General features: G+C 52.1%; 10 protein-coding genes across 10 annotated transcripts; 5 read left to right on the top strand and 5 right to left on the bottom strand.

Moving 5' to 3' along the window:
• Window positions 1–196: 196 nt before the first annotated feature.
• N7515_002702 (40S ribosomal eS30 domain-containing protein) lies at window positions 197–720 on the bottom strand (the record flags this gene model as incomplete). The annotated part of the gene is made up of 3 exons (XM_056663446.1): window positions 197–225; window positions 359–463; window positions 559–720. Coding segments are annotated over 3 exons (291 nt in total), but the record flags the coding sequence as incomplete, so codon positions are not given.
• Window positions 721–1,138: 418 nt separating this feature from the next.
• On the bottom strand, window positions 1,139–2,491 carry N7515_002701 (splicing regulator NSRP1-like domain-containing protein; the record flags this gene model as incomplete). Its single annotated transcript, XM_056663445.1, has 1 exon — window positions 1,139–2,491. The coding sequence occupies one exon, from the start codon at window positions 2,489–2,491 to the stop codon at window positions 1,139–1,141; it is 1,353 nt and encodes a 450-aa protein (XP_056525558.1).
• Window positions 2,492–3,072: 581 nt separating this feature from the next.
• On the top strand, window positions 3,073–3,886 carry N7515_002700 (TRAPP subunit TRS20; the record flags this gene model as incomplete). The annotated part of the gene is made up of 2 exons (XM_056663444.1): window positions 3,073–3,341; window positions 3,520–3,886. The coding sequence occupies 2 exons, from the start codon at window positions 3,073–3,075 to the stop codon at window positions 3,884–3,886; spliced, it is 636 nt and encodes a 211-aa protein (XP_056525557.1).
• Window positions 3,887–4,470: 584 nt separating this feature from the next.
• N7515_002699 (cysteine hydrolase family protein) lies at window positions 4,471–5,829 on the bottom strand (the record flags this gene model as incomplete). The annotated part of the gene is made up of 4 exons (XM_056663443.1): window positions 4,471–4,973; window positions 5,026–5,157; window positions 5,222–5,646; window positions 5,711–5,829. The coding sequence occupies 4 exons, from the start codon at window positions 5,827–5,829 to the stop codon at window positions 4,471–4,473; spliced, it is 1,179 nt and encodes a 392-aa protein (XP_056525556.1).
• Window positions 5,830–7,692: 1,863 nt separating this feature from the next.
• nde1 (nuclear distribution protein NudE) lies at window positions 7,693–9,523 on the top strand (the record flags this gene model as incomplete). The annotated part of the gene is made up of 2 exons (XM_056663442.1): window positions 7,693–7,929; window positions 7,994–9,523. 2 exons carry the CDS (start codon window positions 7,693–7,695, stop codon window positions 9,521–9,523), a joined length of 1,767 nt encoding a protein of 588 aa, XP_056525555.1.
• A 1,600-nt stretch (window positions 9,524–11,123) lies between these two features.
• Window positions 11,124–18,103, top strand: N7515_002697 (acetyl-CoA carboxylase ACC1; the record flags this gene model as incomplete). Its single annotated transcript, XM_056663441.1, has 4 exons — window positions 11,124–11,282; window positions 11,358–11,623; window positions 11,703–12,713; window positions 12,751–18,103. 4 exons carry the CDS (start codon window positions 11,124–11,126, stop codon window positions 18,101–18,103), a joined length of 6,789 nt encoding a protein of 2,262 aa, XP_056525554.1.
• A 903-nt stretch (window positions 18,104–19,006) lies between these two features.
• mfs56 (uncharacterized protein) lies at window positions 19,007–20,945 on the bottom strand (the record flags this gene model as incomplete). Its single annotated transcript, XM_056663440.1, has 3 exons — window positions 19,007–19,611; window positions 19,674–20,591; window positions 20,654–20,945. The coding sequence occupies 3 exons, from the start codon at window positions 20,943–20,945 to the stop codon at window positions 19,007–19,009; spliced, it is 1,815 nt and encodes a 604-aa protein (XP_056525553.1).
• Window positions 20,946–22,387: 1,442 nt separating this feature from the next.
• N7515_002695 (uncharacterized protein) lies at window positions 22,388–22,854 on the top strand (the record flags this gene model as incomplete). The annotated part of the gene is made up of 2 exons (XM_056663439.1): window positions 22,388–22,468; window positions 22,558–22,854. The coding sequence occupies 2 exons, from the start codon at window positions 22,388–22,390 to the stop codon at window positions 22,852–22,854; spliced, it is 378 nt and encodes a 125-aa protein (XP_056525552.1).
• Window positions 22,855–23,397: 543 nt separating this feature from the next.
• On the bottom strand, window positions 23,398–23,913 carry N7515_002694 (putative glyoxalase family protein; the record flags this gene model as incomplete). Its single annotated transcript, XM_056663438.1, has 3 exons — window positions 23,398–23,474; window positions 23,528–23,724; window positions 23,780–23,913. 3 exons carry the CDS (start codon window positions 23,911–23,913, stop codon window positions 23,398–23,400), a joined length of 408 nt encoding a protein of 135 aa, XP_056525551.1.
• Window positions 23,914–24,715: 802 nt separating this feature from the next.
• On the top strand, window positions 24,716–26,647 carry N7515_002693 (F-box protein; the record flags this gene model as incomplete). The annotated part of the gene is made up of 2 exons (XM_056663437.1): window positions 24,716–26,173; window positions 26,237–26,647. The coding sequence occupies 2 exons, from the start codon at window positions 24,716–24,718 to the stop codon at window positions 26,645–26,647; spliced, it is 1,869 nt and encodes a 622-aa protein (XP_056525550.1).
• Window positions 26,648–26,759: the final 112 nt, after the last annotated feature.

The raw sequence follows: 26,759 nt of genomic DNA, 5'->3' as shown, positions 1-26,759 counted from the left end.
AAAAAACCCATCCGTTTGCCAGCAAAAAAAGAATTCAAGTGAAGACGAAGAAGCGTGATATCATCCGTACAAGTACCAGCCGTATCTGGTGTGCTTTCGTTCGTTCGGGCCGTGGTCGTGCCGTAGTCATGCGAAAATTTTCATCGTAGAACTCGACTAGCCGATCAGGGCGCAGGTGATTGATTTAACAACTTGAATGATCTATTGGCCAGGGTTGGGGTTCATCTGCAGTTCGCGATTTGTCAGCCTGTCTGTCCTTCTCTCTCATTTCTGTGGTGTGTATTCGTGGATAATTTGCTGGGGCTTTGGGTTTGTGTGTGGTGGTGCTTTGTGGGTGGATGAGTCATTCGATATGTACCTTGCGCTTGCCACCGGTCATGGTAACGTTGACGAAACGGCGAGTGTACAAGATGCGCTTGTAGGCGCGACCCTTGGGGTTCTTCTTCTTCTCCTGGGGCTCGACCTGGATGCAAAATTGTCGTTAAAAGGCTGATCGAATAGAGGGGCCACTGTGGTCTTGTGTCGAGTGGCGTGGGCTGGAAATCGAAGAGAACTCACCTTAGGAGTGGCAGCCTTGACCTTACCGGCACGGGCGAGAGAGCCGTGAACCTTACCCATGTTGGATGATTGACGTTGATGAACGGGAGATGGAAGTGGTTTGGTGATGAAGCGATTCTTGAATCTCGACCGGGAGTGTAAAATTGGGAGTGCGACCTGTGTGGGGCGGCTTAGCGAGCACTTTCGGCCCGGATTAACAATGCCCGTGTGGGGTCATGTGATGTGGCATAGATTGGTGAGATAGGCCGGAGTTAATGGTCTTGGCATGCTTGTTTCTCCGAAGTGTGAACGGGGAAAGCACTTACCTTGGAAGTCTTATGGATAGTAGATATCGATAGATATCTAGTATGTAGAAACTGCTGTGTGGATGGGAAAGGAAGGTGCAACAACGAGCAAGACGTTCTTATAGTTGACGGCCTCTTTACGGTTGAAAACTTTGATCAGAGCTTGGGGTCTATGACTCAAAGTCGGGGTCTCATTTTAGTATTATGTGTAATGTACAAGTCACTCTCCGGCGCTATGCAATATTATTCCAAGGTTCCACAGATGTAAGAGACAGGTGCTGTTGAGTACAGTGCACTCAATCCTTCTTTGACTTCTCTCTGGCGGCAGCTTCTTCCCGTTCCCTCTTTCTTGCCAGGTACCGTTCTTTGGCGCTGGAAACGTCTTTCTCAGTCTTGCGACTACGAATCCTCTCGGCAATCTCTTTTTGCTTCGCAGCCTCGGCCTCTTCTTCTTCTCGCGCACGCGCCTCGTATTGGCTTGCGACCATGTCAGTTTGTCGAGCTCGCTGGGCAGCACGAGCATTCGGGTACCCAGCGCCGGCACCTGCCCGTCCAGCCGTAGGCCGGGCAGCCCCCGGTCTGGGAGCAGACGGTTGAGCCTTCGGCTTCGGTGCCACGTTAAGTCCTGCAGACAAAAGTTGCCGCTTGTCGACGACTTGGCCCTCGTCGTTAAGAACAATCCGGGCACCATGAGAGTTGAGTTCTTCTGCTTTCTGAGCTTCAGACTTCTCCTCTTCCTTCTCCTTCTCTGTCTCTTCGAGTATCTCGCCTGCCTTGAGGCGGCGCGCTTTTTCTTCCGCGGCTTTGACAACTTCCTCGTGCCGCTCTTCTCCTCGCGACAGGACATCCCGGTAGAATCCGATCATACCAGAACCACCATTCTTCTTCCGCTTTTCCTCCTCCTCCTTCTCCCGGCGCGCTTCTTCTTCCTCCGCTTTCCGGAGTTCTGCTTGCTGCGCCTTGTAGGCAGATGTAACGAATTTCTCCTTGTCGGCAAACTCATCGCCCTCCGCTTCACGCTCTTTGGCGAGTTGGCGGTCTTTAGCCCGCAATTGGTCGCGTTTCCGAATCTCCGCGCTCTCTAACAAGTTCTTCATGTATTTGGGTGTTTCGCTCTTGGTTTCTACCGTAGACTTGGCAGGTTTGGCGTGAAGACTGTCGTATATCGCATCGTACGAGTATATCGACGGGTCAATTTCCTCAGCTTGTTTTGCATGCATCTTGCTGGTGCGCATTGCCGATATGTTAGTGAAGTCCTGAGGAGCGGTTGGCTTCTTCGGCTGCGCGTTCAATCCAAATGTAGTTCCACTTTGCTTCTCTTTCTCTTTTTCCTCGTCCTCATCCTCGTCATCTGCAAATATCGAGTTTTTGCTGAGTGGCTTGGCAGTTGGCTTAGGGCCGCCTCCGAGCTGCATCTTGCGTTTCGGCGGTGGCCCTGCGGCTGATGAGGGTTTCGGGTTCGCGACTGGCTCATCTAGCCCTCCGATCGTCGTGACTTCAATTGCGCCGTCGCCATTTTGCTGGTCTTCATCCCCAGAGTCATCCTCAAAAATGTTCTTCTTTCTTTTCTGTCCGAGAGCATTGCCCGGTTTCGTTGCTGAGGAATTTTTATTCGGTAGGTTCAATCCGTAGCTGAGGTTTGGGGGCATTTTGCTTGGTCACTGAAAATTCCAAGCTTTGCAGTTGGTTCGGATGGAAAGCAACGACAGATGTCCGAAGTAGGAGGTGCTTGTCGAGGTCCAAAGGTGCGGCGATAGCGATCGACAACGATAAAGCCGTGGCTGGTTATCGGTTGATCACGTGGTATGGACTTTTGCGGGGATATTGAAGTACTTGAAGTGCACCAAACACAACTTCATGTCATATTTGGCGATAAATTCTAGTTAACTTGCTCATATAAATGTTAAGTCATCTGTCCAGGGCTAATTTGATTGTCAAATGATACAAATGGAGTCGTAACCTAGCATTCTTTGAGTTGCCACAGCTTAACGCAGAGATATATCGTAGTCCCACCTCATCCACCTATTCTCAGAGACTCAGACAGATACCTAGATGGTGCATCCAAAATTGCCAGGGAACTATACGATACTGCAAACCAAGCGCAATAAAAGCTAGAAGGCTAGAAGCTAGATCATAGGTATTACACAGCATTATTCGACCATTGAGCTGACCATACAGACAGTGTCTACCTACACCACCAAGACCAAGCTCATCTCTTATCAGCCACGTGATGGCGGCCGCTAGTAAAGCCACGAGCTTCAACTCGTCAACCGCTCACCTCGGCTTGAACAATCATTTTCGGCTCAAAATGTCTTACTACTTCACTATACTATCACCTACCGACACACCTTTATTCAACATCGCCTTCGGAACGTCGAAGGGGGGTGGTGATGGCATTGCCCGCTTCCGCTTCCCGGAGACAGCACAGTACATGAACCAGTTCATCATCCACTCAAGTCTCGACATACTGGAAGAAGCGCAATGGACGAACGGCGGAATGTAGGTATAACAACTTCCCAATGCCACCAATCACTTTTACAACACACCCCTGAAGCCCCCAAGAGCCACCCGGGAGCCAGACAACTGGACGCGGAGGAACCAAACCGAGCGCAGGGACCCGTGGCTCGCTTCGTACTTCACTCCAAGCATCAATTTCAAGACTAACATATGGTAACAGGTATCTGAAGCACATTGACACCTACCCGCCCGCCGCAGCCTATATCACAGCCTTCCTCACCCCAAGCGGCGCGCGCTTCCTTCTCCTCCACCAACCCCCGCATCTCCCCTCTTCAACCAGCACAGGCAGCGGCCTTGGATCCTCGTCACTGCTAGGCTCGGCAGGATCCACCACGCGAGCGTCCTCGAGCTCCATCGCTGCAAACCCGACCTCCCCACAGACCGAAGAGGCCGTGCGCCAGTTCATGAATGAGGTATACGAAAGCTATGTCAAAACAGCGATGAACCCATTCTATAGGCAGGGAATGGAGATTAAGAGTCCTGTGTTCAGGTCGCGGGTTACGGCTGCAGGGAAGAAGTGGTTATAGTTTGGCTATCAGTCATTTGAGTTCGTGAGCGTGGCGTTTTAGGGCATGTGCATTTTCTCGGGGGTTGATGCTCTGTACATATAGTTACAGACTGCTCTGCATTACCTACGGAAACCCGAGCCGTTACATGTAGACCAGTGATTGGATTGATCGTCTACTACGAATACAAAAGCAACGTTAATGAGGAGGCTGATTCTCTTGATTCGATAGGTTGATTGAACTAGCAATAAAGATGGCAATTCCTCCTTGTACCTGAAATGGCTGGTGACGAATGAGAGGATTTGACATAAAAAATGCTCGACTCGCTAAGCTCGATGGACAGGGTTAAACAAGAAAAGCAAGAGCGCGTGCGCCCGTACGATGTACATAAAAAGCTGGATTCGAACCGAGGAGGGACTGCTTGCCCACAGGGGCGAGGCGGCCAAGCGCCTAACCAGAGCAAGAATAATGAATAAATAAGAAAAGCAAGAGGTATGCGCGTCGCGTTATTGCAAAAGAAAAAGAGAACTCCAAGCCTAAACGCCGGAAATACACCTTTCAGTCCCAGCGTCCAAAGCAAATGCGCCAAAACAACGAGTAAATATTTATACCGCTCGCTGAGGAACCAGCTTTTTCAGGGTGACGGCCTTGAAATTCTCAACAGCCTGGATCGCGTCTTCCAATTTGGCCACAGTGCCAAATATGCCACCTTCCATCTTCACTGACTCGATCGTGCTTGTATGCAGCGATGGCTCTGCAGCTGCAGTGCCGTCGTCGAGAATCACACAGTCAAATCCTCGGTCGTTGGCTTCGCGCATGGTCGTCGAGACGCAGACGTCCGTAGTCACACCTGCGATGACGAGGTTCTTGATTCCCTTGTTGCGGAGGAGGAGTTCGAAATCAGTGTGCGCGAAGGCACCTCGGCCGGGCTTGTCGATTACCGGCTCACCGGGAAGAGGGTACAGCTCGTCAACGGTGTCGTGGCCCGGTTCGCCACGAATAAGAAGGCGGCCCATAGGACCGGGGGAACCAATGCCCAAGCCAGCTGCATTGTTGCGGGATCGGTATGCCTCACGGCTGGAGAGAGTTGACAAATCGGGGCGGTGACCTGATATGAGTTAGAAAAAGTAAATTGGAGGTGAAGTGATGAATATATGCACCTTCACGGGTATGATAGACCGGGAAATTCGCAGATCGGAAAGCTTGAAGTAACCTCTGCAGCCGAGGAATCAAGGCTTGCGCAGCAGAAACATCATAGCCTTGATATGCCATGTATCCTTCAGGCGAACAGACTAGAGAAAATTAATTAATCATCAGATAACTGTTTGAAGATACCAAGGATATCGGGATACCCACAGTCCTTCTGCATGTCAATGATTACCAGTGCACTGGTGTATGGCGTGAATGAGGCATCGTGAGGCCAATCGTAAGGAAAGGCAGAGAGCTGGCCTTTGCGAACCTTTTGCTGAGGCATCTGCCGCGGTTTTTCGACAACAGGACCGTGGTTATGCGTTGCGTTGAGAACTGTCAAGGCCCAGATACCCGATGAGCCAGCTCCGACAAGCATGAAAGGACAATCCATCAAGCGTGAGGTTCTGCGGCGTTTGCGTGTCTCCTCAGTCAGGCCGTTACGGGGACGATAGTGGCCACCACGATCACAGCGCAGCCACACTTTCGCGGTACGACCAGGTTTCTTCTCTGTAGGTGTGCTTGACGATTTGACAACCACATTGTATCCATGTCGTTTGCCATGTTCCTGAACTGCAGCAAGAAGAGATGCCCTATGGAAGGAGTTCTGATTAGTTTCCCAAAGGAAAGTAAATTGAGATACAAAGACAAGCCTACTTATCAGGATAGGTCGCCTCCGGAGGAGGCACCAACTGCATTGCTAATTCTGGGATGTCTTGAAGATCGCTGGGCGCATCGTCAAGATTCAGATTGTTCAGATCGGTGGGATCCGCCATGGTGATTAAATCAGGCTGGTCCTTGGCCTTACGGAAGGGGTCGAGTCTGGCGGAGAGCGATCGTAAGTACTGATGTCATGCCCTTGCCCCACGTCTAGCCAATGCACCTCAACACTAGGGAGGGGAATAACTAGATGGAGCTTGCGAATTGGGAGTAAACAAGTGCGTGGAAGCAAATAGGCACGGTCGGCCATCTTTATCGCAGCGTGCGTGGGCATAGCACATGAAGTAGTGTTTGGAGGCAACAACTCGTGGGCCAGCGCGTAGAACAGCGCGTGGAACTGAAGTAAATGCGAAACTAGACAGAGTCACTTACCTCGCTGATTGCCTAGAGAATGGAGACTGGGGAAAGCTGCGTCCAGATCACGGAGGTCGATCTCTTGGGTCCACTAGCGTGCCTGAAGGCTGATAAAACATTTCGTCGTTGGATAAGCTGAAATAAACATGTCAATATCTGCACGTGACCATTGGCCAGCATGGATGGCTGCATGGAGTTCGTTACCAATCCCTCCTACACCTTACGAGTGCGTTCTATCTCATCCCCATCGTTTTTTTATCGCTGCCGGCCCCTGGCATGGTCTCCCTAACGTACTCTGGCTCGGCTCCCGAGTCAAATCCCCGAATCCTAGCCGAGAAGCCTGCATCTGACATTGGCAATTTGAGGATCCCCTGTAAAGAAGTTAGGATCAAGAGAATTTCCAACGAGGAAAAAAGGAAAAGGAAACCAATCTCTACTGTTGAAATTGAAGAATCCGAGAATCTCCGGCTGCATCCACTTCATGGGTACTATACATCACCGCTAGAACGGGGACCACCTATCTGGAGAACATCGACGACAATACCGGCATCGTAAATTGCGAAATAAAATCGATTTCCCCTCAGAAAGCTCATCAAAGTCTGGTCTCGGCGTCCTGACTCCTGTCCCTTTTAGGGCAACCGCTACTCATGCCCTTCTCGGGCCGTTATTCTTGTTGATCTTTCCCATCATACTGAAGCATCGTTCAACTACTGGGGTAGGTATGAAGCGAAAGTTAGAGTCCTCGGATGCGCTGAGAAAACGGGCAGGCCAAGAAGGATTAGAGGTTTCAAGGGCTCTTCTGTGAGGGGCTGTAAAGGGGAGAAGCCCTAGCTAAGTACACCCTACTGCTACGTGCAGTCCTACTGTCCTGTGACTCGTGAGTTGAGTCCCCTAAGACACGGTCTGTTTCTCCATGTCGTCTATACCGGAGAAAAGTCTCCCTATCTGTTAGCAGCGGTGATGTCTCCTCGTACGAATATTTTTACTTTCAACATGCATGTCTTGCTGCATTGACGGTACATTGTGGTCTTGTAGATAGCCTGCCCGGTCGTTCCATAGGAGTTGATGCCTAATCTTGCCTTGCGATGTGGTAAACTTTCGCCTCAGGCAGCCAAAGAGCGGTGGGTGGCTGAGCCCAGATCTGCCAAATGAGGACTAGCGCATCTTGCGGGCCCCCTGACGACCGAAACAACAACATCGGTTTCTCCCAGCCCGATCTTATCGAACCCGCTTTGCGACACGAGGCGGGTCGAAGGAAACCCAGCTTCGGACATCTTAACTCACTGCATTCCTCGATCGTCTCTTATTTCTCTTTGGAGGAGCACGTTCTCGACCGCACCCCATTCAATCCCTTGCGTCACCGCCTCGGCGAGGGGTTCTTATCAAACGCACGGTTGTTGACATCGGGCCACCACACAACATATGAGTCTTTGAGAGGGGCTGGCGCGATCTGCAGGGCAAGACAGCCTTGTTACAGTCTTTAGTGACTTTCGCCAAATTTGGACGACATCTGTCGTCCAGACATCTTTCTTGCGCCCGGTTCTCTGGGTGCCCAACGCGAGAAGATGCCGGCCGTCGAGGAGTCACCTTCCGAACGGAAGCATACCAGTAGCTCTTACAGAGATGAACTGGCTCACTACAAAGCCCAGTATGAGCAACTTGAGGCGGAACTTGCGGACTTCCAGTCCTCTAGCCGGGAGCTGGAGACTGAGATGGAGAAGGACATCGAGGCTTCGGAAAAACGGGAACGGCAACTGAAGGAGAAGCTCGATACAATGCGATATGAAGTCGAAGAGTGGAAGGTACGAGATCACGCTCATTGTTCACAGATGCGTGCAAACCGAGTCACTGACACCATACTCGCAGACCAAATACAAGCAGTCGAAAACCGAAGGGAACGCGGCGCAGAACAACTTGCAGAAAGAGATCACGACACTGCGAGATGCAAACCGCACTTTGCAGATGAAGCTTCGAGATATTGAAGTTGCCAACGATGACTACGAGCGCCAAGCCCGGAACACCACCTCGTCCCTGGAGGACATGGAGTCAAAATACAATATCGGAATCGAGCGCCAGGTTTTGCTGGAGGAGGAAATCAGGACCGGAGAGCAGGAGCGAGAACAGCTGCGCATCGACAATCAACGCCTCCGGGACGAGCTGGCCGATCTGAAGATCGAGGCCGAGATTATTCAAGAGAAGCTTCGAAATGCCGAAGGAGGCCATGGCATCCGCCGCCGCAAGCCCACTCCTCTGTATCACCGCAGTCCATCAACTCCGCAGAGCTTGGAGATTTTCGACCGGTCCCCAGGCACAACCACCTCTTCCCCAGTCTTTGCTACACCCCCGGCTAAGGCATCCCTTGCGTCGTCGACCGCTACCCCACCTTCGCCCCCTATCTCCGAGTCATCTGTGAACATGCGCAAGTCGATTAACGCAACGCCTACGTTCCCTCGACAGAGAGCCGCTGGCGCAGACCCAGTGAACTCGAGGACCCTTCACGCTCGATCTCAACCGCGTGCCACTCATTCCCATTCCCGAACTCCTTCCCTGGCTTACAGCAATGGCGCTTTCAGCACGGGCAATGGCCGATCCACTCCCTCCATGTCGATCTCGTCTCGCAACAGTCTGACGAGAGCGAATACCTCGCGGCCGCCGGGGATTCCCAAGTCTGGATCACTGTTCCAGATCCGTGGACTGATTGGCAAGATGCAGAAGCTCGAAGAGCGCGTCCAATCAGCCAAATCCCGACTCCCCGCCCCATCCGACACGTCTTCTCGTGGATCTCCTCGTTCTGGGTCTGTGGCTAGTGAGAGCCCAGTCGCCTCATCCATCACCGTTCGCAGAAACTCTCGCAAGCGGCTGAGCAACAGTAGTCTGGGTTCCTCTGTGCGGGATAGCGAAGGCACGCCGTCCTACGCCCCGCAAGGCCGCCAGTCATTTGGAAGAACAGGCGAGAGTCGCCCGAGTAGTCGTACCAGCTATTCCAGCCGCAGCTCCTTCAGCCAGAGCGTGCACTCTGGTGTCCCTGTGAACGGCCGACCAGAAAGTCGTTCGAGTCGTCCCGGTGCCAAAACGCCGCTGGGCCACTATTCGATGAACCCCATGACGGAGGCGAGGCGTCCCCGGTCGTCTCTCAGCAATCATGCTGGCCAGCTCCCCAACATCGCGGGCATGTCCCTTATCGATGAGGACCAAGATGTTTCCACGCCGACGCCCTCCCGCGCCTCCCAGGAGATTCGGCGACCGTCCATCACCGCAGCCCCAACTCCCGTTGTGAAGAAACGGACCATTAGCGGCATTCCAGCTCCCCGAAGCTTCAAGACTAGTATTGGGCCTGGTGCAATGCCACCGCCGAACCGGAAGCCCCAAGTCAGTGATCTTGGAGAGACCTTTTGATTTGATTGCCTTCAATATCTATGGGATTTGCATGGGAAATTAGGGAACGGGTGATTTGCGTGCTAGGGTTCATTGTCTTTTCCAACGTTTGTCTTCTACGGACTTCACCTCGATCAAGTGCATTTACAAGTGGGTGCTTCCCCAGCGGGCTGCAAACTCTCGTCACCCCCTTTGGTGTACAATTTTGCAGGTTGATCTTGGACCAGCCAGGCCTGGTTCTCGAAAGTGGTTCCCGGTGGATTCCGGGGGCGTCCTAAGCTGTGTCTCAGCGGATTTGTTTTTCTTCGATATTCAATAATACCCATGATTGTTTATTCTCAACTATGTCCATTAGAGTTCCCTAGATTTACGGAGTAGAGCAGGTAGGCCCATGGGGTGTGGGGATGGGTTGAGTTGGGTGGGATCCAAAGGTGTAGTATTTGATTGGTCTATTGTTAGTCTTCTATACTGAGTCTGGACGCCAAAGAAGAATAGTGTTGAGAAGGTTATGCACGATCGCCCAAATGGGAATAGCGTGCGCGCCATTCCAGATTAGCTATGACGTGGTGTATCCATGGATCCCGTCTAATCTAGATGGCGGGAGGATTGAAAGTACAATGTCTTTGACGTCTAATACAGTACGAAGTACATAGTACCTATCGTTATGTATGTGCCTATCGTATGAAGTACCCGATATCTTGTACCACCCAAGAAAAAAGAAGGCAAAAATAGGCAAATCACTCAAACCAGCAAAACAGAAAAGTCGCCGTCAACGTTAAGTGCACGGAACTCTGTTGATCACCGAGAAAAACCCTCCGGGTGCCGAAGGGCCCGAGATTGGTGGGGACACCTCAGATATGTACGTACTTCGTCTTCTATGCTCCCGATATTATTGTGCTTGTAAGATTGAAATAGTACAATCATAGAGCTGGATAAGGATCAACATTTCGCCTTGGATACGAGAAAAAAAAAAGAAAAACCCCAAAAAAGAAACAAAAAATCAGCGGTGGAAAGCGACAGAAGTGGTGGGCGTAAATGGTGGAACCGGCCCAACAAAGCCAAAGGAAGTTGGGGGAGACCGTGTTCCTGAGAGGTACGGAAGGTACCTCTCCATACTGTTTATTATGCAGGGGTACAAAGAGTCTTGGCCACCTTAGAAAATCACCCAGTTGGGATCATCTCCACTTAGTGGACTCTGCCCTCATCAATTTCTCTCTTCTTCCCCCTGGAGACTTTAATTGAGCTTTCTGAATCCCTTCAAATTCCTTGTACTACGTGGAATTGTTATTTGGGTGGTTTCCGGTGAGTCTGACTGTAACCTGACAAGGCCGTTTGCGAACTGCTCGCCAAGCCGCATTTGGCGCTATGTTTCGAGTCTCCGATCTCCCATGCTGACTTGTCTTTTCTTCTAGAGCTCATCTTTTACGATTATTCCTTCTTTCTCCCCCAAGTCCAATTCTCTCCCTAACTATTTTTCTGCCCCCAAAGCCATCATTCGGGCCCCGCAACTTTGAGCATTGTACATTACCAACTTTTTAATCAGCGCTGTTGCATACGCGAAAGCGTCTTGGACTTCTTCAATTCTTACAGGGGAATCTGACCTGTGATCACTTTCAACAACATGGGTGTTACAAATGGCAACCCGGTCAACGGCAGCTCGTCTGTCTCCAAACATGACCTTCCCTCACATTTCATCGGTGGCAATGCGCTTGAATCGGCACCCCCTAGCGCTGTGAAGGATTTCGTGGCCTCCCACGATGGTCACTCTGTTATCACGTCGGTATGGAATTCGAGCAAAACCACTGCGAGTGGCGGAAAAAACTGCAATTGTGACTGATTTTTTTTTCTTCGATAGGTGCTTATTGCCAACAACGGTATCGCCGCCGTCAAAGAGATTCGTTCAGTGCGGAAATGGGCCTACGAGACCTTCGGCAACGAGCGGGCCATCCAATTTACCGTGATGGCCACACCAGAAGATTTGCACGCCAACGCTGACTATATTCGCATGGCCGACCAATATGTCGAGGTTCCCGGTGGAACCAATAATAATAATTATGCCAACGTCGAGTTGATTGTCGATGTTGCCGAACGCATGGACGTTCACGCTGTTTGGGCAGGATGGTAAGTGCCACGCAGATACCGAGAGCAGAGGAAAACAAAAAGAAATTCGATGAACGAGATACTAATACTTCTCTTGCAGGGGTCACGCCTCCGAAAACCCTCGGTTACCCGAATCTCTCGCTGCCTCACCGAAGAAGATCATTTTCATTGGACCCCCAGCCTCGGCCATGCGCTCACTGGGTGACAAGATTTCGTCGACCATCGTTGCACAACATGCCGGTGTGCCTTGTATTCCCTGGTCTGGAACCGGCGTTGATGAGGTGACGGTTGATGATAACGGTATCGTGACAGTTGAGGAGGAGATTTACAACAAGGGCTGCACCTTCTCCCCGGAGGAAGGTCTGGCTAAGGCGAAGGAAATCGGTTTCCCCGTCATGGTCAAGGCCTCCGAAGGTGGTGGTGGTAAGGGTATTCGGAAGGTCGAGAGAGAGGAAGATTTCTACTCCTTGTATAACGCCGCCGCAAACGAAATTCCCGGATCGCCCATCTTCATCATGAAGTTGGCTGGTAACGCTCGCCATCTGGAGGTGCAATTGCTGGCTGATCAGTATGGCAACAATATCTCCCTCTTTGGTCGTGATTGTTCCGTCCAGCGTCGTCACCAGAAGATTATTGAGGAGGCCCCTGTTACTATTGCGAAGGAGCCCACTTTCCAGGCCATGGAGCGCGCTGCTGTGAGCCTTGGTCGCTTGGTTGGATACGTTTCCGCAGGTACCGTCGAGTACCTCTACTCCCACTCCGACGACAAATTCTACTTCCTCGAATTGAACCCCCGTCTGCAGGTCGAGCATCCTACCACCGAGATGGTGTCAGGTGTCAACTTGCCTGCAGCTCAGCTCCAGATTGCCATGGGTATCCCCTTGCACCGCATTCGTGACATTCGTCTCCTCTACGGTGTTGACCCCAACACCTCCGCCGAGATCGACTTCGACTTCTCCAAAGAGGAGAGCTTCGAGACCCAGCGCCGTCCTCAACCTAAGGGCCACACCACTGCCTGTCGTATCACGTCCGAAGATCCCGGCGAGGGCTTCAAGCCCTCCAGCGGTACCATGCACGAGCTGAATTTCCGCAGTTCGTCTAATGTGTGGGGGTTATTTCTCTGTCGGTACTGCTGGTGGTATCCACAGCTTCTCCGACAGTCAATTCGGTCACATTTTCGCCTACGGTGAGAACCGATCTGCTTCGCGGAAGCACATGGTTGTTGCTTTGAAGGAGCTGAGCATTCGTGGTGATTTCCGCACCACTGTTGAGTACCTGATCAAGCTTCTCGAGACCCCCGCTTTCGAGGACAACACCATCACGACTGGGTGGCTCGATCAGCTTATTTCGAACAAGCTGACAGCAGAGCGCCCTGATCCGACTGTCGCCACTATTTGCGGTGCCGTTACCAAGGCTCACCTTGCTAGCGAGGCTGGCATCCAAGAGTACAGCCACAGTCTCGGAAAGGGCCAGGTTCCTTCCAAGGATATCCTGAAGACCGTTTTCCCTGTGGATTTCATCTATGAAGGCGAACGCTACAAGTTCACCGCCACTCGTGCCAGCTTGGACAGCTACCACCTCTTCATCAACGGCTCCAAGTGCTTAGTTGGTGTCCGCGCCTTGGCTGATGGTGGCTTGCTGGTCCTGCTCAGCGGCCGCAGCCACAATGTTTACTGGAAGGAAGAAGCGGCTGCGACCCGTCTCAGTGTTGACGGAAAGACTTGTCTGTTGGAGCAGGAGAACGATCCCACCCAGCTCCGCTCACCCTCCCCCGGTAAGCTCGTCAAGTTTACTGTCGAGAACGGCGACCACATCCGCGCTGGCCAGGCTTACGCCGAAGTTGAGGTCATGAAGATGTACATGCCCCTCGTCGCCAAGGAGGACGGTATTGTGCAGTTCATCAAACAGCCCGGTGCCACTCTCGAAGCTGGTGATATTCTTGGTATCCTTGCTCTCGATGACCCATCCCGTGTCAAGCACGCTCAGCCCTTCACCGGCCAGCTGCCGGAGCTTGGCTCTCCCACTGTCCTCGGTAACAAGCCGTCTCAGCGATTCTTCCTGCTTCACGGTATCCTCGAGAACATCCTTCGCGGTTTCGACAACCAGGTCATCATGGGTTCTACCCTGAAGGATCTGGTTGAGGTGTTGCGCAACCCAGATCTCCCCTATGGTGAATGGAATGCGCAGTCCTCTGCCCTGCACTCTCGCATGCCCCAAAAACTGGACGCTCAGCTGCAGAACATTGTCGATCGTGCCAAGGCACGCAAGGCAGAGTTCCCTGCTAAGCAGCTCCAGAAGGCCATTGTTCGCTTTATTGAAGATCATGTTGGCACTGCCGACGGGGAGATCCTCAAGGCTACTCTTGCACCATTGGTCCAGGTTATCAACAAGTTCTTGGATGGGCTGAAGTCCAACGAGTACAATGTCTTCATTGGCTTGCTTGAGCAATATTACAACGTCGAGAAGTTGTTCTCCACCCACAACCTTCGCGACGAGGATGTCATTCTCAAGCTCCGCGAGGAGAACAAGGACGACATTACCAGCGTTGTCCACACTGTTCTCTCGCACAGTCGTATCGGCTCCAAGAACAACCTGGTCTTGGCCATCTTGGACATGTACCGCCCCAACCAGCCCAATGTTGAGAATGTGGGCCTGTACTTCAAGCCAGTCCTCAAGAAGTTGACTGAGCTTGAGTCTCGCTCCTCTGCCAAGGTCACCCTTAAGGCCCGTGAGGTTCTCATTCAGTGTGCTCTGCCATCTCTGGATGAGCGCTTGTCGCAGATGGAGCACATTCTCCGTTCTTCCGTCATCGAGTCGCGCTATGGTGAGACCGGCTGGGAACACCGTGAGCCTTCTCTCGATGTGTTGAAGGAAGTTGTCGACTCGAAGTACACCGTCTTCGATGTTCTTCCTCGTTTCTTCGTCCACAATGACCCTTGGGTTACTCTCGCCTCCTTGGAAGTCTACGTTCGCCGCGCCTACCGTGCCTACACTCTCAAGGGTATTGAGTACAATGCCTCTTCGGAGCAGCCGTTCCTTTCTTGGGACTTCACCCTTGGAAAGCTCGGTCAGTCTGAGTTCGGTGTTCTCTCCTCCACTCAGCCCTCTGCCCCGGGTACCCCCATAATGGAGGGCAACCCGTTCAAGCGCATCAACTCTATCAGTGACATGTCGGCCTCTTTCAACGCCGATGCCAGTGACCCTGTTCGCAAGGGTGTGATCATTCCCGTGCAATACCTGGAGGATGCCGAGGAGGTCCTTTCCAAGGCTCTTGAGGTCTTCCCTCTCGGTGGTAACAACGCCAAGCGTCCCAGCGAGACCGGCCTTCTTGCCAGTCTCGAGGGCAAGCGCCGCCCCGTCCCCAAACCCGAGACTGACGGCGAGCTCACTGGTGTCTGCAACATTGCCATTCGCGATATTGAAGATATGGATGACAGCGAGCTTGTTGCACAGATGAAGGTGCTGCTTGCTGACAACAAGGATGAACTCCTCGCCCGCGGAATTCGCCGTGTGACTTTCATCTGCGGTAAGCAAGGTGTCTACCCCGGTTACTTCACCTTCCGTGGTCCTCACTACGATGAGGATGTGAGTATCCGTCACAGCGAGCCTGCTCTCGCCTTCCAGCTTGAGCTTGGACGTCTTTCCAAGTTCAACATCAAGCCTGTCTTCACCGAGAACCGGAACATCCACGTTTACGAGGCCATTGGCAAGGGTCCCGAGAACGACAAGGCCATCGACAAGCGCTACTTCATTCGTGCCGTGGTTCGTCCCGGCCGTCTGCGTGACGATATCCCCACCGCTGAGTACCTGATCTCCGAGGCCGACCGCCTCATGAACGACATCTTGGACGCCCTGGAGATCATTGGAAACAACAACTCCGATCTGAACCACATTTTCATCAACTTCTCTCCCGTATTCAACCTCGAACCTGCCGATGTCGAACAGGCCCTGGCTGGTTTCCTTGACCGATTTGGCCGCCGCCTGTGGCGCCTCCGTGTCACTGGCGCCGAGATCCGTATCCTCTGCACCGACCCCACCACCGGCATGCCTTACCCCTTGCGCGTGACTATCAGCAATACCTATGGTTTCATTATCAACGTTGAGCTGTACATCGAGCGCAAGTCCGAGAAGGGCGAGTGGATCTTCCAGAGCATCGGTGGCACCACCAAGCTTGGCTCCATGCACATGCGCCCTGTATCCACCCCCTACCCGACCAAGGAGTGGTTGCAACCCAAGCGTTACAAGGCCCACTTGATGGGAACTCAATACGTGTACGATTTCCCCGAGCTCTTCCGCCAGGCCTTCCAGAACAGCTGGACGCAGGTCGCCAAGACCATTCCTGCCTTGTACGAGAAGCGCCCTCCTGTTGGAGAGTGCATTGATTACAGCGAGCTGGTTTTGGATGATACCGACAACCTCATCGAGGTTGCCCGCGAGCCTGGCACCAACAGCCACGGTATGGTTGGTTGGATCGTGACCGCCCGTACCCCCGAGTACCCCCGCGGCAGACGTTTCATCATCGTCGCCAACGACATCACCTTCCAGATTGGTTCCTTCGGTCCTCTGGAGGACAAGTTCTTCCACAAGTGCACTGAGCTCGCCCGCAAGCTGGGTATTCCCCGCATCTACTTGTCTGCCAACTCCGGTGCTCGTATCGGTATGGCCGATGAACTGATCCCCTACTTCTCGGTTGCCTGGAACAATCACGAGAAGCCCGAGGCCGGCTTCAAGTACCTTTACCTTACCCCCGAGGTCAAGGCGCGCTTTGACGCCAGCAAGAAGAAGGAGGTCATCACCGAGCTCATCAATGATGAGGGTGAGGAGCGCCACAAGATCACCACTATCATTGGTGCCAGAGATGGTCTGGGCGTTGAGTGTCTGAAGGGTTCCGGTCTCATCGCCGGTGCCACCTCCAGGGCGTACGAGGATATCTTCACCATCACGTTGGTCACCTGCCGCTCTGTTGGTATCGGTGCTTACCTGGTTCGCCTCGGTCAGCGTGCCATTCAGGTTGAGGGTCAGCCGATCATCCTGACTGGTGCTCCTGCCATCAACAAGCTGCTCGGTCGCGAGGTCTACACCTCCAACCTGCAGCTCGGTGGCACTCAGATCATGTACAATAACGGTGTCTCTCACATGACTGCCAACAATGACTTCTCCGGTGTTGAGAAGATCGTTCAGTGGATGTCCTTCGTTCCCGACAAGAAGAACGCTCCTATTCCCATCCGTCCCTGGTCGGATACCTGGGATCGTGATGTCGCCTACTACCCTCCCCCCAAGCAGACGTATGATGTCAGATGGCTCATTGGCGGTAAGGAGGATGTGGATGGCTTCCTTCCCGGTCTGTTCGACAAGGGCTCCTTTGAGGAGGCTCTTGGAGGCTGGGCTCGCACTGTTGTCGTGGGTCGTGCCCGCCTTGGTGGTATTCCCATGGGTGTGATTGCTGTTGAGACTCGCTCAGTGGAGAATGTTACCCCCGCTGACCCTGCCAACCCCGATTCTATGGAGATGATCTCCAACGAGGCTGGCGGCGTCTGGTACCCTAACTCCGCCTACAAGACCGCCCAAGCTCTGCGCGACTTCAACAATGGTGAGCAGCTGCCCGTCATGATCTTGGCCAACTGGAGAGGTTTCTCTGGTGGCCAGCGCGATATGTACAACGAGGTTCTCAAGTACGGATCTTACATCGTCGACGCCCTCGTCAAGTACGAGCAGCCCATCTTCGTGTACATCCCTCCTCACGGCGAGCTTCGTGGTGGATCGTGGGTCGTCGTCGACCCCACCATCAATTCCGACCAGATGGAGATGTACGCCGACGAAGAATCCCGCGGTGGTGTCCTCGAGCCTGAAGGTATCGTTGGAATCAAGTACCGTCGCGAGAAGCAGCTTGACACCATGGCCCGCTTGGACCCCACCTACGGCGATCTCCGCCGCGCCTTGAACGACACTTCGCTCACCACCGAGCAGCTCACCGAGATCAAGGCCAAGATGGCCGCCCGCGAGGAGCAGCTTCTGCCCGTGTACATGCAGATCGCGCTGCAATTCGCCGATCTGCACGATCGTGCCGGTCGCATGTTGGCGAAGAACACCATTCGCAAGCCTCTGAAGTGGGTCAACTCCCGTCGCTTCTTCTACTGGCGTCTGCGCCGTCGTTTGAGCGAAGAGCTCATCGTCAAGCGCATGGTCGCTGCTACCGTCTCTGCCGCCGGTCCTTCCAGCGAGCCTCTTCGTGCCGACCACCTCCGCACCCTGCACGGCTGGACTGGATTGCTGGATGAGGAGATCGAGAACGACGACCAGAAGGTTGCTATCTGGTATGAGGAGAACAAGAAGCTCGTTCAGACCAAGGTTGAGTCCCTGCGCACTGAGGGCGTCGCCTCCGAGGTTTCTCAGCTGCTTATTGGCAACAAGGAGGGTGGTCTGCGTGGTGTGCAGCAGGTTCTGTCTATGTTGCCTGTCCAGGAGCGCGAGGCTGTGCTCAAGTACCTTGCTTCTGCTTAAGCGATCCCTGATCGCATGTCTTGCATTGGAGTATACATTTTGATTTTAGTTTTACGTCTTATACATTGTGTCGATTGCATGGCGTTTTGCTTTTTTTGAGGTTCAGTGTACAGGGTTTCAATGTTGATATCACCACCATATGCAACCAGATAATTCTTCCTGCATAACCAATGACCCTTAAGATGTAGACAGTAAACAGAAAAGTGAAATATTTCCACTGCCCGTAGGCAGGAACAGACCCAACCTCAACGGTCCCCTTTACCCCCATATCTCAAATAAAACCTCCTCCAATCACCGTTCTGCCTCGTCCATCTCCGTCGCAGCTCACGCTCGCGTGCCCGTACCCGCCTGCTATGTGATCGGCTACTCGACTTCCTTTTATCTTTTGGACCGGTTGAATCAGACTGTCCAGTCTTTGGGCTATTCAAGGCGAAGAGTTGTTTCAGCCTGGTGAACATCTTCGGGGTGGCACGGGTGGGGGCTGGGCTTGATATCTGCCCAGGAATCTTGGGAGGTGAGAGGTGGTTAGGTGGTGGTCTGTGGTTCTGTGAATGAAACACTTACAGACTATCGAGTTTCTGATTCCTGTTCAAGGCCTGTTCACCTGAATAGGTGTCATGAAGCGCGTAGTTATATGTTCCATCTTCTTGGCATTGGTGTCGGGAAATTAGGGACGGGGCTCGGGCTTACGGGGTGGGGGCTATGCTTGCAATCGGGCCCCAGTTAAGCCCGGGGGCCGGTCCTGCAAAGTGGTGTGTGTGATATCTTTGGATAATGTATCGGAGGTAGGTAACGGAGAATGTGCTTTTGAAGGACTTCTATATATCTGGAGGGTATCTGTTTAGTCTTATCTAGCTTCTTGTCATCACTCTATGCCCGCTCATCTGTTAAACTCTCGAATCCCTAAATCCGCCCTCCTTCCCTCTGGTGACCACCACCAGTTGCCTCGATATCCCCGGTCTTCCCAACAGGCCCCATCTGCTCGCCGCGATCCCTCCTCTCCCTCGCAACATCTTTTCGCAAAATCCTAGCCCAGAAATAGGGCTTGTTAACCACTTCATGACCATCCCCCTCCAAGATCCACACATTGCCAAGGAAAGTGGTAGACAGGACAGAGAGCCACATGAAAGGGAGCATAGCAACAAATGCCCACATGATCCCATCCTGAGCATCCCGCTGTCCAACACCACTCTTGTTCGTAAATACCGTCGACATAATCGTCAACCCAAGCAGACCTCCAAACGGAACAGCGAAGGCAGCCAGACACGAGATCTGGGCCGTCATGGCAGGAAAGAATGCCAAACCGTGCAATGAGGCCGGATTCATTCGTATCCCCACTCCATGTCCGATTAGCGCCATCATACCGTATATCAAGCTCGTGTTGCCGGATTTGACGCCCCATGCTAGAACAGTCATCCCCGTTGCGGAGGTTATGCTGCCAAGAAGAAGGGCGGGGAAGGTTTGTCGTGGCCAGACGTTTGAGAAGAACATAGCCATGAAAAGACCAGCTGTTGGTGAAATAGTTAGCGGACTATCATTGATTGTAATGCAAGGAAAAGAGAAAACGTACCACCCAAGCCTGGAAGTAAATAAAGAAGCGCCAGACCGGCATCGCTAGAAGGTTTTCCCTCCACCAGCGCAAAGTATAGATCCATGAAGTACATAACAGCGAACAGGCAAATACCGACCGTGAAATTGATCACGAATAGCAGTCCAATGTCCCGTTGTTGGAGGAGTTCCCACGGCATCATTGCCTTTTGGCGCGGTAGCAGCCGTGCCATCACTGAGCCCGGCACCATAAGCCATTCATAGACGAGCCAAGCAATGGCCAGAACGGCGCCGATTACCATCGGCACCAGGACAGCAGCAGATGTCCATGAGTATGTACCACCTGCCCAGGTCAATGCGAGGATAAGAAGACCAAATCCCCAGAGGAAGAGCATTTGGCCGCCGTAGTCAATCGTAGAGATCCTCGCCAGCAACCGTCCCGACCGAGTCGAGGTCCTTCCCCTCTCGTGTTCAGGAATAGGCTGTGGACCTTGTAGCTCCTTCCTCAAAACAATAGCCACAACAAGCATTGCAACGACTGCGATGGGCAGGTTAATGGCAAAGCACCAGCGCCACGATGTCTGCGTCAGATATCCGCCGACGACGGGGCCGATGCTGAATCCGACGCTGGAAACAAGCGCGAAGATCGTCCAGTTCACCGCGTACCCAGATAGTGAAACACCGTCTGCGAGGATGGTGCGGATGGAAATGTTGACACCTGCGGCGCCGACGCCTTGCAAGGCGCGGCCGAGGAGGAGGACGCTGAATGATGATGTCGGGGCGCCGGTGCAGATTGCGGAGCCGATTGCCATAATAGCGATGGCGGATTGGAGGACGATGTGTCGACCGAAGAGGTCCGTTAGTTGGGCCCAGAAGAAGAGGAAGGCGGCGGATGTCAGGTTGAAGACTGAGACTATCCAGTTCAGTTGTTTGAGTTGATCTGTGAGGTGTTAGTTTCTGTTATACATTGATGAAGTTGGAATATGGTATGGAAGCACATACTGAAGTCTTCGGCGATGTACGGTAGAGCTGAGGCCACTATCGTTGTGTCCATGGCTTGTAGGCAGTAGGGACCAAATAGTCCCAAGACAATCTTCCATCGGTAGATTCTGTCCCGTCTCTTCTCGGCAGCTTGCTCGGGAGAGATGACCTTCTGTCCCCTCGTCTGTAGGAGTTCTGTGTCTTCAATGGACAGGTGTGTTTGTCTGGCATGGTCGTTGGATGCAGTCGAGAGTGCAGCTTCTAGGGCTTTCCTCTCGTTGCGCTTCTTGATTTTCTTATAGATTAGATACATAGCTGTCGTGATGTATGCAATTGAAGAAGAATGGCTTAGAGAAAAAGCCCTTCCAACAGGTATTAGACTCCATCTTTATATTCTTCGGCCCGACAGGAGAGAGTCAAGACCGAAGTAAAAGAAACTTAGCCTTTCGGTGAGTGGAGCATCGTGCTAACCAAACTAGGGTTAGCGCGGCTCTAAGCCTTCCTACTTCGGACCGCACTCATTTCCATTTTGGGATATCGTCGCGATATCAACACACTTCGATCGAGCTACCATCGCGAGAATGTTATATGTTGGATAGACTATGTTTCACTCTCAACGTCAGGACTCAGCCCTGAGGCCCTGTTCCAATTGTTCGTAGATATGATGATCGCTCGTTCCTTCGCTAATTCCAGGATCAAGGCATGAAGATCTTAGATCTGATCAGATAGAGTCCGATATTCAATTCTAGCAGTGGGTGAAATTTCCATCTCCTCGCAACTCAAGCCAATTTTGTATGTCATCAGTGTCTGCATAGCTGCCTATGCGTATTCGCCTAATCCTGATACTGCATGGAACCCTAGTTATGGAAATATGGAGTTAGAGATTGCACTTTTGCCGGACACATCATCTTCCTTTCACCTCCAGCAACACCTGTTCCAGGCTCTTATCTCAGTGCCTGAGTCCCTCAGACCTTATCACATGATCCAAAATTTCTGCCAGGCGCGCTAGACCAATCGGATTGCTTCCTGGTCTAACGAGTCGGCCTCAGTGCTCACTGGAAGCAGCAGACGGTGGATGGCCAAATCCACCGCCTTTTGCCAGGGGGATGGCTGAGGGAACTGAGGTCTCAGGTAAAGAGAAATTTACAGTGCAGGTTTTTTCAAATCAACCTATCAAGATTGCATGACTTAGATTTACTGCGTATCACCTCGAGTCCTCGACACCTCCTGTATGCCCAGTCAGGTTTAGTGCGGTTTAAAGCACCGCCTCATGCCCCAGCTGGGAGCCTGGGATGCTTACCAAGTTACCTGCGGCTGCAGTATTACTTGGGTATCCCCTTTGGATCCAATCAATAACAATACATAGCGTGAATTCAGCTGTGTCTGGCAATGCGCACAGAAATAAGCACTTGTCATAAGCAAGGCTAGTTATCAAGTGACGGACTATGTTCAATATTCAAGTCTTGTATACAGTATGGCTTAGGTTGCGAGCATCGTGGGTCAGGCTCAGCCCGGTGAACATCCTTGCCCAGTGATGCCCACTAAACTTGATTGGGGGTTTTCCGGGGTCAAAGCACTCGGCCTAGCCAATGAAAATCACCCGTATACGAGGCTGGTTGCCTGACACCGCCCCCGCAGCCTTGATAGTGGACATCCAACGCTACTTTGAACTTCCACATAAGCATTACACACCTGCAGTGCCCTGTTCCTGCTTTTATCTCATTAACATACCCAGAAACACTATCGCACCCAACTATGGGTAGTGCGACACCAACAGAGGCAGCTCCTGCCTACGAGGATCTGTTTGATGAACGTGGTGCAACCTCCCGAAATGGCGTAAGTAGATCATCCTGTCAACACACTGTTAAGATGAGCACAAATAGACTCATGACTGTACCAATATGCTAATTTACTCGGATGAATAGTATGCCATGGTCGGCCAAAGTGAACCCGCCGATAACCTTGCAGACGTGGAACAAGGTCACCGCCATGACGATGGCCCCGCCCTCTTTGAAATAACGCCTGTGGCTGACAGTCCCAATCAACACATCCACTGTAAGGAATGTGACCGGCAGCGGGATCGCAGAGAAAGGCGGGAGCATGCTCGGATGGTCTGTGGAACTGTTGCAATCACGATCGGCTGTATCGCTGTGTTTTTGATGATCTTCGGGATTGTCGGTCTGAAAGTATCGGCGAACGTTCACAAGAAGAAGTCGCATTAGGTTTGATTGGATATTGCTTGTTTTCAAGGTTGGAAACTGGATGCCAGTGATTATGCATAACTCGGCGAAATAATCCAGGACTATCTCGGGCTATCGACCAAGTACAACTCTGCTTATGACGCTCGAATGCCACACTTACCTATTTCCATAGCGGACGGCGTGTACACTCGTTCGATATGGGGCAAAGTCTCTCTTCTAGCGCTCATGCCTCGGCGTTTACACTTCCAAGGTTGCGACATCCTAGTCCTCGGATATGTACGATTAGGAAGTACTGCTTTTCTTTAGTACAATACCATTCTTCTGTTTTCATGCAACGGTGACGCCTAAGCCCTGTGGTAGCCACTATCGCCAATTGGAATCAATACACTGATTCTTTTCAACTCTGTGAAACTTTGTTATATTCTGGGAACAGAAACAGGGCATGCACAACTTAGTTATATGCCGCTTCAGAGGATTCAGAAGACAGTGAGTGATTCGTACCACAGACGGCGACTGCAAATAATGAAGTACAATATACTCATCCAAATCAAGCACAGAAGAGGTTTACATGCTGAACTCAAGTCTGTTCCCCGCATAGTCTCGTGCGAAGAACCGCGTGGGGTACTCTTTTCCTTGTGCACCTATATCAAAATCAGCAAACATTCGTCTGCGGAACGTGTTGAAGGTGACCTACCCGAGTCCGTCTCGCCGGGCTTATCGGCAGCCACTGGTGCACCAAGGCCGCCTCTTACACTATGCTCATAGATCCGCGTCTTGATCTTCTCGAGGTCTTCGCGGGAATCCAGCTTGAAGCATGGGTGTCGTCTAGAATCGGATTCATTGGTACCGAATGAGACGTGCACTTGCTGCCCGCTAGAACCAACGTCGAACCTGTTTGATAACGTTAGCAATGGCACTTGTGCAAACGGTAGTTGTGGGCTGATACCATAGCAATGTGCCTTTTTGGAGCTCTGGTACTGGTGCTGACGGTAGCCCGAGAGTGGCGCCGTAGAACTCTGCGGCCTGGTCCAGAGTGCCCTCGGGGACTGTGAGGTTGATGTGTGCGATTCCAGAAATCATGACGAGGAGACTGTATATTTAGGAATGTATTTCTTGGAAGTTAATAACTTAATGGGCGATGGGGGGCTGATATATGGTGTGAGCTCAGAGCCGGGAACAAGGTTCTGGATCAGATGAGGAAAGGTTTCTGAATGAGTCAAGTGCGACTCTGCTGTATGTCAACTTTTCATAGGTTCCAGTCTTCCAGATATTCATCGAATAGTTCAAATACCCCGCCTGGACCTTCCTTGAGTTTAGATGAGCCCCGCAAGCATTCTTGAGCCTAATACTGAATGCCGATGACGAACGTCGGCGCATCAATTCTCCGAGGGCAAACTCGTTAGTCATGGATGTTGCGCTTGGCGTGTTTGTTATCGACCTGTTACCACTGAGCGATGATGGGCAAATGTGAGCGGGTTTCATGGACCATGAAGATGGGCATTCCTTTCGATAGCGACATCCTTCCCTCCATAAACTATTCCCTCATAATGCTATCCGACACGACATTCAGACATTGGCTGTGGACGAGGATCTGGAGCAAGAATTGGAGTTCCGAGTTCAAACAAAACTCAACAAAAGAAACAAATTTAAGATTACTGTGTAACTAGTTACTAGTTAACTAGTGGTAAAATTAGCAGGTCAGTACTGACTACTGCCACAGTGTGTACTGTGTACTAGTTTGAACATCAACAGGCTAGTATTTGCGAGGGCTTCACGCGTCATCGCATAGTGGAGAACGAGAAAATACTGGAACTGCTACTCCGTAGAACTCCACCCATTTCAACTTTCTCCTTACAACAATCTCGCGATTACTCTCGAGAATATGACCAGCCCACGCCTGGTGGACCCTCTCACCGTCTTCCCCCCAGAGATTGTCCTCCAAATCCTGGAACATACCCCCGTCTCCGGCCTTGCTTCCCTGACCGCGACCTCTAAAGCCTGGCATCGTTTCATCGACGTCACCCACCAAGAAGCTATTTACACGTCTGAATCCAAAACTTCTCAGCCCCCTGGTAGCGCCCGCGATCTCTCGTTCCTACCCGACACACACAGCTTCGCGAAACTCTTCGAGGGTACAACATCATGGAAAGATCTGTGCAAGCGCCAGACACTGCTGGCTCGCAATTGGGCTGGTCCGTACCCGGCTGGCTGGTCGTCCACGATTCAAGTCGGCGATAATCCGGTATGGCGATTCCGTGCAGACTTCAAGCGTCGCTTTTTCATCTCCACCTCCCATAATGGCGGGTTGACCGTCACGGATATGGACACGGGTTGCATCATATGGAGTCGCCCGTCGCTTGACAATGACAGTGACGGAGTTCGCCCGCACGCGCACTTGGAATACCAGGATGGAATGGCTGTGTTTGACAGTGAGGGAGATTCAATCGAGGTCTGGCAGACGGACCAAGAAGGTACAAAGCGTGGGGAATTCCGTCGCATTGCGATCTTGAAGCACGATTGCCAGACGAGAGGATTTCAATTGTCCTATTGGACGCTTTGTGTTGTCTCCAACGAGGGTCAGGGCTTCGTGTATGATATGACACAACGACCTCCTAAGTTGACCACCAAGTTGAACATCGAAAGGGGCGGTATCGGCCATCTGGACCAAAGTGCAGACGTTGTGATTTACTCAATGGGCGCAAAGGGGTACTTCGCATACAATAAGGAATCGGGTGCCTTTTTAGGCTCGTTGAAGCCGCCCCCGACTTTGGAGAAGTATCACGTTCGCCTTCCTGCACCGGAAGATATTCGTGAAGCTGCAGCACTCGAAAGATCCACACGGAAGAGCCGGAGACCACCTCACGCCCTCCCTGGGGGATTACAAGAAGATTGCTTGGTGCCAATCCAGGTCAACAAGGGTCCACTCCCGATATTTGCGATGCAGCATATCAGACATGAGCATGATGACTGGGGAGCGGGAATGTTAGACGGCAACCTTTTCGTCGGCATCTCCCGTGGGGGACGTGTCTTCATATGCTCCGACTTCCGCAAAGCTCTTCGCGATGAAGCTAGTCTTGTGGCGCATAGTTCCATCGTGGAATGCTACTCAGACGTGTCAAGCTTTGACCTTGGTGGCTGGTTGTCAGTCCGCAATCACCGCGTGATGTTTGAAAGTGAAGATAGAGTCTATATTCTCGCCCTCGACGATAACAATCGGGTTCAGAATGTGGACAATCCTCCTCGTGCTTCTTACTCGCTGCTCACCAGCACTGCCCGAGAACTTGCTGTGCCTGTCAGCTATATGGCATTGGCTGATGATGCTATTATGACCACTTATACTGTAAGCTGTTGTCCTACCAACCAATTATTAAACACGCGAACGAGCTAACTTTGGATACTTCAGACTTTCGGCCAGCGTACTATCGATGCCCAGGATGAGCCGCGCCATAGACGCGTCTTCCCCACAAAAGTTATCCGCATTGTCAGCCTGGCTCCCGTTCTCTCACCCAGGTCTGACGACAATGTTGATTCAACGGAAGGCGAAGAGGGTCAAAGTAGGATCGAAGACCTCTTTAACACCCCGGCTGGCATGGAAGAGCTGGCCAGGATTCTCGGAGATGAGGCACTGAGAAATGTGGCAACGGCAGCCTTTGACAGCGATGACGAAGGCGAAATGCACGAACACGCATGGGATATTTTGCATCAGGACGATTCGAATTCAAGTGAATTCGATTATGATGAAGATGATGATGAAGATGCAGATGAAGATGGTGATGATGAAGATGAGTACCACGCGGCGGAGGAGGCGTCCTAGATTCTCCGTCGTTGGGTCTCAATGGCATCATCAGCGGCAAGGCTCTCTGCGACGGTGCCTGGGGACCTCGGCCCAAAAGGGCCATGTACTCCCCATGACTGACCTGTTGCAG

The sequence above is a fragment of the Penicillium bovifimosum genome (assembly GCF_028826915.1).
Source record: "Penicillium bovifimosum strain IBT 22155 chromosome Unknown utg000002l_segment0_segment0, whole genome shotgun sequence".
In the NCBI taxonomy this organism is placed as follows: Eukaryota; Fungi; Ascomycota; class Eurotiomycetes; order Eurotiales; family Aspergillaceae; genus Penicillium; species Penicillium bovifimosum.
The sequence above is the reverse complement of the archived record's forward strand: the minus strand, read 5'-3'. Positions and strand labels throughout refer to the sequence as shown.